This window comes from Lethenteron reissneri, chromosome 60 (assembly GCF_015708825.2).
Source record: "Lethenteron reissneri isolate LAM-NWPU_2019-01 chromosome 60, ASM1570882v1, whole genome shotgun sequence".
Taxonomy (NCBI): Eukaryota; Metazoa; Chordata; class Hyperoartia; order Petromyzontiformes; family Petromyzontidae; genus Lethenteron; species Lethenteron reissneri.
In genome coordinates, this window is record NC_083838.1 from 3591185 (window position 1) to 3607920 (window position 16736).

At 52.3% G+C, this 16736-nt stretch overlaps 1 protein-coding gene across 4 annotated transcripts; it reads left to right on the plus strand.

Moving 5' to 3' along the window:
* Positions 1-1800: 1800 nt before the first annotated feature.
* Positions 1801-15601, plus strand: ADRM1 (ADRM1 26S proteasome ubiquitin receptor). 4 transcript variants are annotated; one of them, XM_061576141.1, is made up of 9 exons: positions 1801-2314; positions 4324-4440; positions 5554-5686; positions 7019-7105; positions 8252-8300; positions 8680-9029; positions 10447-10607; positions 11402-11507; positions 12516-15601. In XM_061576141.1, exons 1-9 carry the CDS (start codon positions 2099-2101, stop codon positions 12644-12646), a joined length of 1350 nt encoding a protein of 449 aa, XP_061432125.1. In that variant the 5' UTR covers positions 1801-2098; the 3' UTR covers positions 12647-15601. The 4 variants fall into 4 exon arrangements, with proteins under 4 accessions (XP_061432125.1, XP_061432127.1, XP_061432128.1 ...); XM_061576143.1 differs by having other exon boundaries at positions 11405-11507; XM_061576144.1 differs by having other exon boundaries at positions 7025-7105.
* Positions 15602-16736: the final 1135 nt, after the last annotated feature.

Genomic DNA, 16736 nt, shown 5'->3' on the forward strand with positions numbered 1-16736 from the left:
GATCTTCACATCCACCTTCACACATCCGCCTTGGCCTACTCAACTCACGCTCCATTACCAACAAATCAGCCCTGATTCACGATACCATCTCGGACCACCACATCGACCTTTTGCTCATTACTGAGACCTGGTGCAGGCAAGACTCCCCGCCAGCCATCTCTCTGGAAGTTGTGCCCCCGGGATACCTGATTCCTAACCCATCTCACAGGCTCGTGCTTACAGGTGACTTTAATTGCCCCGGCAATACCCCAGCCTTCATCGATAGTCACATTGAGTCAACCTTGGCCTGCCATCACCTAGTCATCACAAACTCAGGCCCCACCAGAGCTTCGTCAACAAACGTTGAGAGCATGCTCGACCTGGTTCTGGAACCTGACCAGCATCGACGCATCACTGCACTGGGAGTTTTCCAAACGGGTTACTCCGACCACTGCCTCGTACTTTTTTTCCCTCCAAATTCCCAAACTAGACCACAACGGGGTAACTACATAACCGAGTAAGTCGGTAACACACTGCCTGACCCACGATGCCGAACATAAAGACCGAAGACCGAGGATCGAATAAACGTAGCACCGACGGGTTCCATTCCAACAGACAGCCGCGATTGCTCTCGGGACTTCCCTTTTATGCTCCCGAGCGTGGCCTCGCTCCGCCTTTAGCCACGCACCCTTCTGGATCTTACCAGAAGGTTCTCGACTGAGCATCACATGTCCCTCAAGCCACCCTTTGGAGCTACCCTGTCCCGGTCACGTGTCCTCTAGGTTTCACCCAGACTGTCACGGCATTACTTTCCCTCTCTTTGGCAGTCACCAGAACCATGCCCCCTAGGACCCGCTTCCATGTCATACCTACTCTGGTGCCAGAGAGAGGCTCAATACGCAGTTCCGCTCTTGTGACAGCAGCTGGCGCTAAACGCCATAGTGACTCCATTTACGTCACTACACATAGATGGAGCATTCATCAGTGATGTCCACAGTCGCAGTTGGGCGATTCTTTGATCTTCCATTTATGGAACGTGTACGCGCATCTGCCGTGTTGTGTTTGAGCGCGGTTCAGCGTGGTCCAGAGTCGTCGTGGAAGAGAGAATCTCGGTACTTCCACCGTCGGATCGTGAATGATGGTTTTGTTTGCCACCCATGAGGCCGTGCTTTGGCGCGAGACCAGATGACGCCAAAAGGCGTACAACTCAACTTTTGTACCAGTTGAAAGGGTAAAAACCTATTACTATTTTTGCTACTGGTAAAGGAGATGTCTCATAGTGTAAATGCTTACCCCGAGCTCTAAATACTCTGATAGTGCACTGTTTTTGAGTTGTACGCCTTTTGGCGTCATCTGGTCCAACATCAATGGAGACTGGGCTCTAAGAAAAGCTGTCTCGGGTGTGGACCAATCAACTTCAAGGACAGTGCATATCATTATCAGAGTTGTTTCTTTTTGTTTGCATTTTGACTGCTTGTGTTTTGGTTATTGCAAACATGATGCCTTGTATAAAGGTGTCAGTTTTTGTACCAGTTGAAAGGGTAAAAACCTATTACTATTTACCGAAAGAACCCAAGTGTAATTCCTGCAGTCACGAAAACTTCAAATCAAGTTTAAACGAAGTTGCTAATAAAACCGCTAATTAAAAAAAAAAATTTACAATCGAAACGTCGTATTTATTATTTATTTCATTTTTATTAACCAGTTTATTGTCTCGCAAATCGCCGCGGTCCTTCAGCCCCCACTGCCCCCCGCGGCCCCTCCCCCCTGGCCCCCACACCCCACCGCCATTACCGCCATACGTCATTTCCGCCCGTTAACCCGGAAGTGGAAACGGCGTGGATCACAAAGTGCTGTTTCATCGCTGACACTTGCGCGCGTCTAGCTCACTCGCTCCAAACACCAAACACGGGAGAAAGAGAGGGAGATACAAAGACGCGCACGCGAGCCACCGAAAGTAGCCAGTGAACGTGTATAGAGTAGAAGGAACGCAAGGCAGGTGGAGGCTCAACCAACAGCAGAGGGGTGGAGGAGCAACGCACGTGTCTGTCCCGTCTCATCTCCGTGCGTCTGCCCTGCCCGTATCCACGTCTCTCTTCTCTGCCCGTGTCCTCTCGCTATGTCGTCTTCCTCGGGCGCGCTCTTCCCGAGCGCCGTCGCCTCGAGTCGCGGCGCCGCCTCCAAGTACCTGGTGGAGTTCCGCGCGGGCAAGATGAGCTTGCGTGGCGGCACGGTGACTCCCGACTCGCGCAAAGGCCTCGTGTTCGTTCATCAGAGCGAGGACGCCCTGCTGCACCTGTGTTGGCGCGACCGCACCACGGGCCAGCTCGAGGAGGCAAGGCCGAGCTCTTCTCACACGGCATCGTAGCGACACGACGGCTCCGTAGCCACACAAAAACACCTGTAGACATAGCCAGGTACACCTATAGCCACGCACAGACACAGCGCCGTAGCCACACAGACACGACTCCATAGCCACACAGACAGAGCTCCATCGCCACACACAGACACCTGTAGACACAGCACCATATCCACAAACAGACACCTATTGACACGTAGACACAGCACCGTAGCCACACACAGACACCTGTAGACACGTAGACACAGCACCGTAGCCACACACAGACACCTGTAGACACAGCACCATATCCACAAACAGACACCTATTGACACGTAGACACAACACCGTAACCAGTCACACCTATAGACACGTAGATACAGCACCGTAGCCACACACAGACAGATGTAGACACAGCACCATATCCACAAACAGACACCTATAGACACGTAGACACAGCATCGTAGCCACGCACAGACACTGCTCCATAGCCACAGACACGCCTATAGACACAACCATGGCCACACACACAGAACCATAGCCACAGCATCATAGACACACCTATAGACACACGTAGACACACCACCATAACCACACAGCATCATAGACACACCTATAGACACACGTAGACGCACCACCATAACCACACAGCATCATAGACACGCGGCCATGAAGAGCAACCATAGCGTCACATAACTTAATTTGCCTTTAGGGGCGGTATTTGCTACGTAATAATTATGATGTACATTATTTTGGAAACTCGAACGATGAAGTTACATGAAATTCACAGTGTATGTGGCTTAATAATTGTAACATTGTTATCACAGTTACAAGATATACTCAACGATGCAGTTGGTATTCACTCTGTCATGCTCACAAGCTCAAGGTTGTTATGAAGGAAGGCGCTGCTGTCTTTCACAGATGTAGCCTGCAGTCATTTCACAGTCTAAACTTAAACTATACTCTAACTATTTATTTTATTTTACCAGGTAAGGCCCACTGAGCTATATAGCTCTTTTTCAAAAGCGACCTGGCCACAAACGATAGCTCAATGACGTGGCTTACCACGTGGGAATTAATAGTAGCCAAATGCTCAAAACACATGTTGAACTTAAATGTGGAGGGGAAAAACCAGAGGATCCGGAGAAAAACCCACGCAACCATGGGGAGAACACGCAAACTCCAAGCAAATATACAGGCGTCATGGTCAGGATCTAATCCACGACCTCCTTCATACCAGGCGGGGTAGTTAACGTCTCGCCACCTGGTGTCCATTCGGGGGGGGGGGGGGAGGCGCAATAACTGCTGCTATGTGTAGTCCCAATTGAGTAATTTACAGGGCAATTTTCTAATTTGGCACATTTTGGACCATGACACTCACAAAATGGCTCGCTCGTTTCGAGCGTCGTCGGGAGATCTTTAACGTCCATTGCCAGCAAAGCAGACGGCGCGTAGTATTTAAAGGTTAATACGCACACAGCAGTAATTCCCAGGGCGGCCTATTCGTTTGAATATGAGGGCAATCTGCAACGGGCGTTGCGACCACACGCCAGAGGTCGCAATTGGGTACCCGATACCCGTACCCTACCCGATACCCGGCTACCCATACCCGGCCGGGTACGGGTACCCGTTTGCGACCCTGGTGCGGCTGGGTACGGGTAGGCCATGGGTCACTGGTAAGTCACCGTTTGTCACTCATTTCCCAACGTCTTGTCTCTTCTCACAATTCAAGTTCCTAGAATCAACCCACCCGCGCCTGCAACATGGCTTCATCCCAGAGGTCGCAATTGGGTACCCGTACCCTACCCTATACCCGGCCGGGTACGGGTAGCCGGGTATCGGGTAGGGTACGGGTAAGGAATCAAAACCCGTTTGCGACCTCTGCCACATGCCAGCTCCATGCCACTTGACCACCCGGCCTCCCTTTGCCGCCGCCGTTGGGCCTTTTGCTTTTTTTTGCTTATGATCTAAGAAGCCCACGTCTCACATTAACCGTGTACGCGCAGGATCTGATCATCTTCCCGGACGACTGCGAGTTCAAGCGCGTGCCGCAGTGCACCACAGGGCGCGTGTTCGTGCTCAAGTTCAAAGCCGGGTCCCGGCGACTCTTCTTCTGGATGCAGGTGAGAGACTCGTTCATCAGCTCGCTCAGGCCCTCCCCTCCCCACCACCTCGCCGCCACCACCACGACACGCGGCAGCAGTCGCTCACATTGCCACTGTCGCTCGCCACCACGCACCCGCCCGCCATCGACACCACGCACCACTCGTCCTCGCCACCCCTCACAACTCACCATCACCTCGCCACCATGTGCCCTTGCCACCCCTCACAACTCACCATCACCTCGCCACCATGTGCCCTCGCCACGCCTCACAACTCACCGTCGTTCTTCCTCAAGACACCACTCACATCTCGCCCTCACCTCACCACTACTCTCTCCATCCTCACCACCCCTCACAAGTTACCTCACCCTCTCGCTACCATTCGTCACCTTCACCTTCTGCACAACTCACCAAAACTCGCCCTCATCAGAACTCATCACTACTCACCACAACTCAGATAACTCACTACTCGTATAGAATTGAAGCTTTCGTGACTGCAGAAATTACTATACTCATTGGTATGTAGAAATACAATAAAACTAAATAAAATTAAAATAAATCCGGATGTTTCGAACGCAACAAAAGCGATCATCATCAGGTGGAAATGGGGTAAAACATAGCGAGGCAACACATAGGGGGACATCACGCTCATAGCACATAGAGAACGGTAAACTGCACGGAGGCAAATACAACAAGAAGATGGGAGACGAGAACTCAACAACCCTAGAAACATAATGAACATAATTCATTATGTTTCTAGGGTTGTTCGGCTCTTGAATCAGGTACAACCGCAACAAACAAAAAACAAAAACATGAACAAGAATACATCTTATAGTGACTATGTGCAAACAAAATCCAAGAAAATTGTTGCAGTTTACCGTTCTCTATGTGCGTGATGTCCCCCCTATGTGTTCCCTCGCTATGTTTTACCCCATTTCCACTTGATGATGATCGCTTGTGTTGCATTCGAAACGTCGTGATTTATTTTAATTTTATCTTATTTAACTCCCCACTCCTCACCCACATGTGACCTCCATAGTCTGTGATCTCCCCCCGTGCACTGATACTCCCCCCACTTGCCCCAATCTCCCCCCACGTGCCCCAATCTCCCCCCTTGTGCTCCTCTTGTCGCAGGAGCCCAAGACGGACAAGGATGACGAGCTGTGCAAGAAGGTGAACGACCTGCTCAACAACCCTCCCGTGCCGGGCTCGGTCGGGAGCGGATCTTCCTCGCACGGACTCTCCAGCGACCTGGCGGCCCTGGGCGGTACGGCCGGGGCAGGGGTTGCTCGCCGCATCACGGGGAAGGCGGCAGGGGGGGGGGGCAGTCACCCTGTCCCTAAATCATCATGCCACGTGACAGTGGCACTGGGACAACCATCACAGGGCACACTAAAGATACCCCGTATAGTCTCAACAGACTGTTGGGGCAAGTGCTGTTAGCGAGCAGCACCTATGAAGGCCGCCGGCACGGCACACGAGGGGGTGGGTGGCTACCACCACGCCCGATCACCTTTTTCTCCCGAGTGGCGATGTTTACACACCGCACCAGGTACTCATTTGAGGTAGAGTCGACCTAGGGGAGGCCCAGGACCGGTTTAGATAATCGTCACTGGTGTTGGCCGTGAGCCGGGAATTGAACTCGGGTCGCCGGGCTTGTAGCGTGGCGCCGCTAACCACAGGGCACGCCACACGGGGGGGGGCGGGTGGGGGGGTTCTGTCACTCGTACTGCACACCGCACCAGGGGATCACCCACTCACACCGGGCCCGGCTCGGGAGCCTGCTTGCCTGCCGAGCCGATATCGATTCGCTCTTCCCCCGAGATGCATTTATTTAGCGAATGCTTTTACACACAGCACCAGATACACTAGAAAAAGAAATAATAAAATTGCTACTTTTTACGTCATTTTCATATATGAGTGGACGTCGGCCTACGTAACCACAGAGCCATGTGACAGCCTCCTCTAGCACGTGCATGGCGATCGGTCCGCCCGGCACACCCTGATTGCACGTCACAGCTGGAGACGCAATTTATATTTTCGGTTCGAACTGCAAACCTCTGCAATAGGCGACAAACACACCAACGCTAGGCCACGTCACCGCCCCTACGAATGCGAAGAGCTGTGCGTGAAATTTCGATTTAAAGCTTTCGTGACTGCAGGGATTCATCTTCTTGGTTCTTTCGGTAAAGTCACGTAGAAGGGAAATAATAAAAATAATAAAAATAAAACATAATAAAATAATTCTCACGACGTTTCGGCCATAAAAATAAAACATAATAAAATAAGTCTCACGACGTTTCGGCCACGTCGTGAGAATTATTTTATTATGTTTTATTTTTATTATTTTATTATTTCCCTTCTACGTGACTTTACCGAAAGTACCAAGAAGATGAGCTGTGTTTGGTTTCTGCCTCCGTGTCGCTGCGCGTGGTGGCACAGTGTCCCCAGGGCTCCTCCACAATGCTTCTCAGATTCCTCCACACTATTCCTGCCTCCACACCGCTGCACCTCTACTCCGCACTGCTCCTCCACGCTACTCTTCCTTGCAAGGCGCCGCTGTGTCGCACATTGTGCAGTTGTGCCCACTTCTTGGCAGGTGAAGGAGGCCTGCAGAGCCTCCTGGGCAACATGGACCAGCAGCAGCTGATGCAGCTCATGGGCGCCAGCGGTCTTGGCGGACTCGGTGAGACCTTCCACCTCCTGCTCACTCGCTCTCCCCTCTCACTGCCGCCCCCTCGTTCCTCCCTCTCACCCTCCCTCCCTCTCGCTCCCCTGTCTCCCCCCTCGTGTGTGTTTTCTCCGGGCTCCCCAATGTACTCTCTCATGCGTCCTCTCTAAGGGCGCCACAGTGGCGAGATGTTAACTACCTCGCCTGGTATGCAGGAGGTCATGGGTTCAATCCCGACCCAAATGTCTCTCACCGTGATCGCATGGATTTTTCTCCAGGTCCTCCGGTTTTTCCCTGCACATTTATGATCAACATACGTTCAGAGTATTTGACCGCTATAAATGTCCACGTGATAAGCCACTTCGTTAAGCTATCACTTGTGGCCAAGTCGCTTAACTAGCTCAGTGGGCCTTACATGGTAAAATAAAAATGAATTGATTGATTGATGTAGCTTACCAAGGGACTGGCCGAGCAGGCGAATGTGGAGCTCTCCAGAGCCTCGGAGTTCTCGGCCAAGGGATGCCCGTAACTCCGGCCTTAAGAGCGGGTGACCATTAGTGACCGCCTAGGCTAAGCTGTTGGGCACGTTTCGAAAGGAGCATATGACTAGAGGTTTAGTGGGCGAGAGGAGTAGAGGACTGGATGACAGTAGAGTTTTTTTACAGCTGGGTGCTGATCACTCACGAATACTTTGATCAAGCGTTCGGCTGCGTGGATATCATCAGGCAGCACGAAAGACTGGGGGCATGTTCACCTTCAGTGGGGCTCATTGATCTTTCTTCTTCTTGGTTCTTTCGGTAAAGTCACGTAGAAGGGAAGTAATAAAATAATAAAAATAAAACATAATAAATTAAAATAATTCTCACGACGTTTCGGCTACAACGCAAGCAGCCGTTGTAGCCGAAACGTCGTGAGAATTATTTTAGTATGTTTCATTTTTATTATTTTATTACTTCCCTTCTACGTGACTTTACCGAAAGAACCAAGAAGATGTATCCCTGCAGTCACGAAAGCTTTAAATCGAAATTTAAATGGGGCTCATTGGTTGAGCCATGCCCAGCTGGAGATGTCAGAGAGAGAGAGAGAGGGCCTGGAGTGAAAGGGCAAAGAGTGTCGCGTAACCCACTGAGCGAGCGTGTGCGTTTTGTTTGTCGTCATCAGGAGGACTCGGGGCTCTGGCCGGACTGCTGGGATCTGGTCACTCGTCGGGGTGAGTTAACTTCCCTCGCACCCTCCCTCCCCCCCCTGCATCTCCACAGCAAGTGCAGGAACTCCCCCGTTTAACGCGCGTTCGCACGTAACATTTCTTGCTGAACAACGCATCGCTGTCCTCGTGGGACGTACTGATATTCTGAGAGGCGCGTGGGTGTTGGCAGCATTGTTCGGTGATGCTGGAAGCTGGTGCTGTAGTACTGGTACTGTAGTACTGGTACTGTAGTACTGATGCGCTCGCTGTGATACATGGCTTGCCTTCCTCCTCCTCAGTCACCACACCAGTTCGGGATCGAAACCCGCGACCTCCTGCGTACCAGGCGAGAGGTAGTTAATATCTCGCCGCCGTTGCGTGACCGCGGTTGTCCGCTTTGCAGCTCGCGGGGCCAGGTGGGTTCCCTGGCACGCTCCGTCTCCTCGGCCCGCGCCGCCGCCACCTCTGCCTCCTCGGCCTCAGCCTCTTCCTCCTCCTCCACCGCCACCACCACCACCACCACGACCACCGCCGTGCCAACCGCAGAGACCCCCCCGTCGGTCACGCCGGTCCCACCAGTTACGACAGTCCCCGCCGCCGCCACCGCCACGCCCGTCCCCGCCACCGCCCCCACCATGCTGCCCGCCGTGCCAACCGCGGTGCCCACACAACCCATCCAGCTGTCGGACCTGCAGAGCATCCTCACCAGCATGAACGTGCCCACGTCACCGGGGGCCACGGCCACGCAGCCCGGTAAGTGTGGCTCGTAACGGCCGTGTCCGGGTCACTAAGCCGGCACGTCCTGAGGACCTGGGGATCGAGCCCCATAGTAGAGCCGGGTGTCTTGAGGCAGGCTTACAATGACCGCATCAGAACCTCTTTGAGGGGACCTGGGTTTGAGCCCTGTTCGCGTGGTGGCCAAGGTGTCCAATGGTGATGAAATGTGTTTCGGAGCGCTTAACCAGCGCTGCTGTGCATCTGGGTTTTTTTATTTGAACACGCGAGCTTCACGGCACTGGGTTTCCCTCCAGGTTTTCTAGTTTCCGCTACATAGCTAACAACAACAACAACAACAAACATACAATGTAACTGGCATTGTCCATAACATTCTAATTGCAGGACTCTTTGAATAAGAGCCTTAGTACCAGGAATGGCCTTCCTGGGTAGGTTAGTGATTATCACCGTTGAAGCTAAATGATGAAACTATTTTTGTTTAACCAGGTAAGGCCCACTGAGCTGTATTGCCGTTTCTCTCAGAAGCGACCTGGCCTCGTGTGATAGCTCAACAAAGTGGCTTATCACGTGGAAATGTATAGCAGCCAAAATACTCTGGCCGCATGTTTCTAAATGTGGAGGGAAAAAACCAGACGACTCGGAGAAAAATACACACAACCAAACTCCTAATATGGAACAGGCATCGTCATGGTTGGAATCGAACCCACGACCTCCTGTATATCATGCGAGGTAGTTAACATCTCGCCAGCCGCCATCAAGAACGCTCCTCCACCGCTGTCGTGTGTTGCTTCTCTCGTTACCAAGTCACGCGGGGAATGGTTCGCTCTCCGAGTCGACGTTGAGCCGCAGTTTCCGCGCAGCGATCGTGCGGCTTTGATAACGAGCGACGCTGCGCACATCAGCGGCGGTAGGGAGCAGCGCTCTTGAGGACGACTGCTCGGTTGTTGATCTGCGGGCGGTTAAATTCCGTCGTTGTTTGGCGTGTAACCTATAACATTCTGGCGAATTGCCCGATGATGCTGGATGCAATTACCAGCGAAACGTCGTACTCGAATTGTAAATGTTATGGTTTCACGCTTCAACACACCGGTGGGCTAAAGCAGTGAACTATTTGTCTTTTGTCAACGTGACACTTTTTTACTGATTGGCCGTGTCGGGTGGTGGAGGGTTACGTCACATTTATAAATAACGCGATCTAAACCCAAAAACGTTGATTATGAATAATATTGGTCGCGAAAGGCTACGCGTTAAACTAACCTATAACCTCTCTAACTGAGAAAACCAAGAGACCTGCAATCCAGAGGTCGCCGGTTCAATTCCAGGGGGGGCGAGCGGGGGGGCTAACCGGTGTACTTGTGACTGTCATTCCACTGGATTCGCTCCGCGGTTCCTGACTTTTGGAACCCCACCCCCCGATTCTCCCCTGGGGCTTCAGCCCTGGACTTGGCTGCGGTGCTCACGCCCGACATCATGGCACCCATCCTGGCCAACCCTGAGGTGCAACAGCGGCTGCTGCCGTTCCTGCCGGCGGGAGAGGCCCTGCCCCTGTCGCCCAACGAGATCCAGAGCACGATGAGCTCCCCGCAGTTTCAGCAGGTGAGGGGCAACAGCAGTACCCAGTCACCCTAAACCACACCCCTCCACCCGCCCTCCCCTGCCGTGTGTGAGGAGTGTGTTTGTGTGTAATAAAGGTCGTGGAAGCGACTTCTGGAATCCGGTCTTTATTTGTCTTTCTTTAACAACACTTCTTCACGTTGCTGACGGACAGCGTGAGAGGGATATAGAGAGAGAGACGCGCAGCCACGTGGCAGCCTGGACCACGTGGCAGCCTGGACCACGTGGCAGCCTGGACCACGTGGCAGCCTGGACCACGTGGCAGCCTGGACCACGTGGCAGCCTGGACCACGTGGCAGCCTGGACCCCCGCTCTCGCGTGGCCTCTCCCTCCGTTCGTTCCAGTTCTGACCACGTGTTGTTCGTCTCCACCCCTATTTAATACCCGGGTCACACGTGGTACCTTTCCACCAATCCTGGTTAGCCTCTATGGAATCTTCTAGACTCCATCGTAGGCTCCCGGGACCACGCCCCTGACTCGTCTCCCCATTGGTTGTGGCTAAAGCCGGCAGAACCAATCCTCTGCAACCAGCTGTCACCTTTCCATCACGTCAGGGCCACGCCCCTAGGCTTCCCCCCATTGGCTATGGACCAGGACCGGCAGAGCCAATCATCGTGACGAGTTGTGATACGTCAGCGACCCGGATATATCCTCACATTCCATGTGTATAAGCTTGTGTGCCCATTTGCATGAGTGTATCCGTGGCTCTCATGCCCCCTCTCTATGCCCAGCTGTGTAAGTTTAACCGTGGCTCCCTCGCCGCTCTTTGTGCCCAGCAGGCCATGAGCATGTTCAGTGCCGCGCTGGGGTCGGGGCAGCTGGGCCCGCTCATGTCCCAGTTTGGGCTCCCGGATGAGGCCGTCCAAGCGGCCGGCCATGGAGGTGATTACCACTGCTCATCCACCAGCACCCCCATCATAATCTCCAGCACCAGAACCACCATTCTCGCCACCACCAGCAATACCATCTCTAGCACCAGCACCACCATCATCTCTTGCGCCATCACCAGCACCACCGTCATCTCCAGCACCACCACCAGCAGCATCATCACCACCATCACCACCATCACCAGCACCACCATCATAATCTCCAGCACCAGAACCACCATTCTCGCCCACCACCACAAGCAATACCATCTCTAGCACCGGCACCACCATCATCTCCTGCACCATCACCAGCACCACCGTCATCTCCAGCACCACCACCAGCAGCATCATCACCACCATCACCACCATCACCACCATCATAATCTCCAGCACCAGAACCACCATTCTCGCCCACCACCACAAGCAATACCATCTCTAGCACCAGCACCACCATCATCTCCTGCACCATCACCAGCACCACCATCATAATCTCCAGCACCAGAACCACCATTCTCGCCACCACCACCAGCAATACCATCTCTAGCACCAGCATCACCATCATCTCTTGCGCCATCACCAGCACCACCGTCATCTCCAGCACCAGCATCATCACCACCACCAACACCAGTACCACCATCATCAGCAGCAGCACTGCCGTGTTGTGTGACGTATTTGTGTTGTGCAGTATGAGTGTTTATGTTTTGAATAGGGAGTAGTGTGTAGTGCAGTATTAGTGTGTGTAGTGCGGAATTTGTGTATCGGTGCAATGTTATACGCTTACACAGGAGGTACGAAGGCGCTAAGAGACACGACGCACGCTCGCGTAATGTCATGTGCTTTTCGCGTGCCCTCGAGAAGGAGAGGCGCTCCTAGTTGGGCAGTGCCACCACCGCGCCGGGCGGCATTGGAGTGCCGCCTTCTTCCATCACCTCTGCGGTCTGCGCGTCGTGAGTGCTGTTTGTATTCATCCTCCTGCCCTCCCGTGTTCCACCTCTTCCCCCCTCTCACCTTCCGTCCCCCGTAGACGTTGAAGGATTTGCTCGCGCCATGCAGGGCCGGCCCGGTGGCGCCGGCACCACGGAGGGAGCGCCGAGCGGCGACGTGGAGCCATCCGGAGACAAGAAGGACGAGGAGGAGGACATGAGTTTAGATTAACGGGGCCGCGCCAGGCCCGGTGCTTGGCCCCAGGCCGCACCCGAGTGACGCTCCTTGCCGGGTCTCTCTCTGCCGCCATTCCCGTGCTCCCGTGTTGTCACTCGGCTGCCGCCCGTTCTGATTCGAAACGAACGCTCTCCCATTTTTATCGGGTCGATTCTTCACACCTCTGTTTTTGTTGTTGATGTTGTTGTTGCTGCTGCTGCGTCTTCGCCGCATGTCCGGGTAAAGTGGGGCGGCCGTGAGTGTGACCTTGACCGATCGACCTTAATGATAACAACGTTCCGCTTTTGCTCCGGAACCTGATGCCGTGTGTGGCGTGAGTCTTCACAGAGCACCACAAAGAATCGCACTGGTTCGATGCGGTGATGCCATCGCTCACGATCGTTCCGTACCCACCCCCCCTCACGGCCTTTTTCTCTACAACCACTTTTTTTTTTTACAAGTCGGGACAACAATAAAGGTAGAGACATGAGTGCAAGCTCCTTGGTAAACATTGGCGGCCGTGCGACGAACATGCTCTCGACGACATCGGAGCATTCTTTGCCGTCGCCCATCTGGGGCAAGCCTCCCAGCGAAGTTGGCCTGGTTCAAGCTCGGCACTGGGACGCCATTATTATATCGATTTGGCATTGACACGACCCAAGTGAAAATAGCTTTGTGATTACTCGTCTTTGATTTTTTTATGCAACGGAGACCTACCAAACGGTAGTCGAGGTCGCAGCAATTGTTGGATGCGTGTGTTTAGTTGCAGGTGTTTATCTCGGCGCAGCACAGCCGGCTTGCATAGCGAGCGGTGACGGTGCCGTTGTGAACGCATGCTCCACATTGCACGGCTGCTCATTGGTCCGGCTGCACCACTCCATACCGTACCGTGCACCGTACTCACCACAAACCCCACCTTACACCACTCGCCGCACCGTGCACTACACTGGCCACATACCTCACCATGCACACCACACGCACCGCACCGTACACCACTCCACGCACACATTTCACCATGCACAACACTAGCCACACCGCACTGTGCCCCAATCCACACACCTTGCAGTGCACCACACTGACTGCACACCGCACTGTGCACCACGCTCGCGGCACACAACCCACCATGCACCATCACAGGACGTGTGTGCTGGTTGTCGGGACATCTTGACAATGATTTCCAGGCTATGGACATAGAGAGGCAAAATCTTTGCCCTCTTTCGTGCTTAACGACTGTTACCTTGGTTCACTCTGCAGCGGGCATGGTGTCAAAATCTGGACTGTGACGTGACCTGGCAATAGAACGCTTCCACAAAAGATAAAAAGGACGTGTGTTATCTTGTCATTGCAATCGGTTAAATTTTTGATAACAAATTGCTCCAACGCTTAAACAAACCAACAAAATGTACACACTCGAACTGGTGTTTGCCGAACATCTCGATGCGGGGAAAATTACCTGCAGATCACTCGATTGGGATCGCACGCAGCAGCAGTAGCATTATCATCATAGTCCCTCCTGTTCAAATCGCAACCACGCACACAGGACTCTCCCGAAAAAGAGTTGTGTGGCTCTCCTGGGTAAAACAAAACGTGTCTCAAAATAATAACTTGCATTTAAAAGGACGTATTGGAGCTGTGTGTGGGTGGCTCATGGGGAAAGCGATGCCCATGCTTAAATCAACCGAGCCCACAATTTTGAACACCTGGGTTTGTATCAAAGATTCGGCTTCCTCCCCTAATAAAACCAGGTTCTCAAGTACAGCCCCCCCCCCGCCCCCCCCGTGACTGCACCGAAACGAAATCGCAGCAATGGTTTATTTGATTTTGCGCCCTTTAAACGCAAAAAGCGACCGGCGTCACACCTCTGCGCATTTGAAAGGGGCACCCCCAGCAGCAGCTGTCCCTGTGTGACGAGGTGAATCGGCATCTGGCCTGCATACGGGCATTACCCTGCCAGCAGGGAGCTATGTATTTGCTATGTGTAATCCCAATTGAGTAATCGGTAATAATACTGAACATCGTCTTTTCATTTGGCCGATTTCACGCCTGAAGGGTGGTACAGGCGGCATGCTGTCTTCCACACTCCCTGAAGGCGTGCTGTTGGGCGGTCGTGTTGAGAACCCCTTATTGGAGAGGAGACGTGGTTCTGTGACTTCATCGCTTTACCGGACGACGCGAGACCTCTTGCAGTCGGAGTCTCAAAAGGGTGGGGGGGGGGGGGGACGAATAGTGTGCACGTAGTGACACTGAAGGAAACGACCAAACCCTGGCTTGGCCTTATCGAGACCCCTGGCACAAAGGGAATTGAGTGATAATTTGTCATACAGATCCACAAACGCAAGAGTTTTGAGGGGTTGGGGAGGGGGAATGTCACCATCCCATCAAGAAACTAACAAAACTGTTGACCGACCAGATTAAATTGTCCTTGGGACTCATTGGTGCCGTACAACATTCGCTGCAGACGTGTGTGTGTGTGTCCCGTATACGGAGAGAGGACATTGGGAGGGGCCACATTTTCTCAACACTTTGGGTTGGTAGGCCGAAATGACAAAATGGCCACGTTCAGTTCTTTTGAGCTGGTGGTCTGGATAAGGCTGAGACGGTTTAATACAACGATGCTTCACACGTACCTGTGTGTTCAATTTGTGTGTTTTTTTTCCGAGCCCGCATTAATTTGTCTTGTGATAACTTCTCAGAATTTACAGGTCTGAACGATAAAAAATATCTACTTGTACTGAAGAAAGCGCCTTGCTACTGGCAGTCCCAACTCCACGGAGGCTACGATCGGTCACGGGCGCCGTTTTTGGGAACCATAGCAAAATCCCACCACCGGCTGTGTTTCTCTCTTTGACATTGCGTCTCAATTACTCTTATTAAAGATATCGGTAAGCTTGTGCTAAACGTTTCACATTCAAGTGTACTTCCCTCGCATTTTTTTGAGTTATAATTCTCAATAAAAGTAACACAATATCATTGCGTGTGTTTTCTATCCTCTACTTAAGGCACTTTGATTAGCCGCAACCTGCGGCTCTGACCATGGAAATCCAGTTCACCATGGAAATCCAGTTTACCATGGAAATCCAGTTTACCATGGAAATCCAGTTCACCATGGAAATCCAGTTCACCATGGAAATCCAGTTTACCATGGAAATCCAGTTTACCATGGAAATCCAGTTCACCATGGAAGTCCAGTTCACCATGGAAATCCAGTTCACCATGGAAGTCCAGTTCACCATGGAAATCCAGTTTACCATGGAAGTCCAGTTCACCATGGAAATCCAGTTTACCATAGAAATCCAGTTCACCATGGAAATCCATCTTAGTTCTTTCGGTAAAGTCACGTAGAAGGGAAATAATAAAATAACAATAAAACAAATAATTCTCACGACGTTTCGGCCACAACGCAAGCAGCCGTCCTCAGGTGAAGAACATGTCTGTCGGAAAGACAGCGTCTGAATGTCATGAGAATTATTTAGTATTATTTTATTATTTTATTATTTCCCTTCTACGTGACTTTACCGAAAGAACCAAGAAGATGAATCCCTGCAGTCACGAAAGCTTTAAATCCATGGAAATCCAGTTCACCATGGAAGTCCAGTTTACCATGGAAGTACAGTTCACCATCTGCAGGGGTTCAGCAACCTGTGGCTCATTAAGGACCGCCGTCTTGTATTCACATGAATATTGCGGCTCTTGAAATATTTAGGGTTTTTTGACCGAATTTAATCTGAGGCTTATATCCCACCCCCCAAGTAAAGCCCATTGAGCGAAGAATAGATATTTTAAGTGGACCACTCGCCCAGTACACAACATCAAAGCATTCCACCTCCTCTTCTTGGTTCTTTCGGTAAAGTCACGTAGAAGGGAAATAATAAAAATAAAACATATGAAAATACAATTCTCACGTTTCGGCCACAACGCAAGCAGCCGTCCTCCGGAAGCAGCCGTCCTCAGCAGAGGTCGCAACCGGGTACCCGTACCCTACCTGTTCCCGGCTACCCGTACCCGGCCAGGTACGGGTACCCGTTTGTGACCCTGGTGCGGCCGGGTACGGGTAGGCCGTGAGTCACTGGTGAGTAACCGTTTGTCACTCATTTAGGGTAGGGAA

Excerpts from the sequence above, each read along its gene's own strand:
- ADRM1 (XM_061576141.1), top strand. The coding sequence starts at position 2,099 with ATGTCGTCTTCCTCGGGCGCGCTCTTCCCGAGCGCCGTCGCCTCGAGT. Across the intron at positions 2,315-4,323 it reads CCACGGGCCAGCTCGAGGAG|GATCTGATCATCTTCCCGGA; the intron begins GCAAGGCCGAGC and ends GTGTACGCGCAG. Across the intron at positions 11,508-12,515 it reads CCAAGCGGCCGGCCATGGAG|ACGTTGAAGGATTTGCTCGC; the intron begins GTGATTACCACT and ends CGTCCCCCGTAG.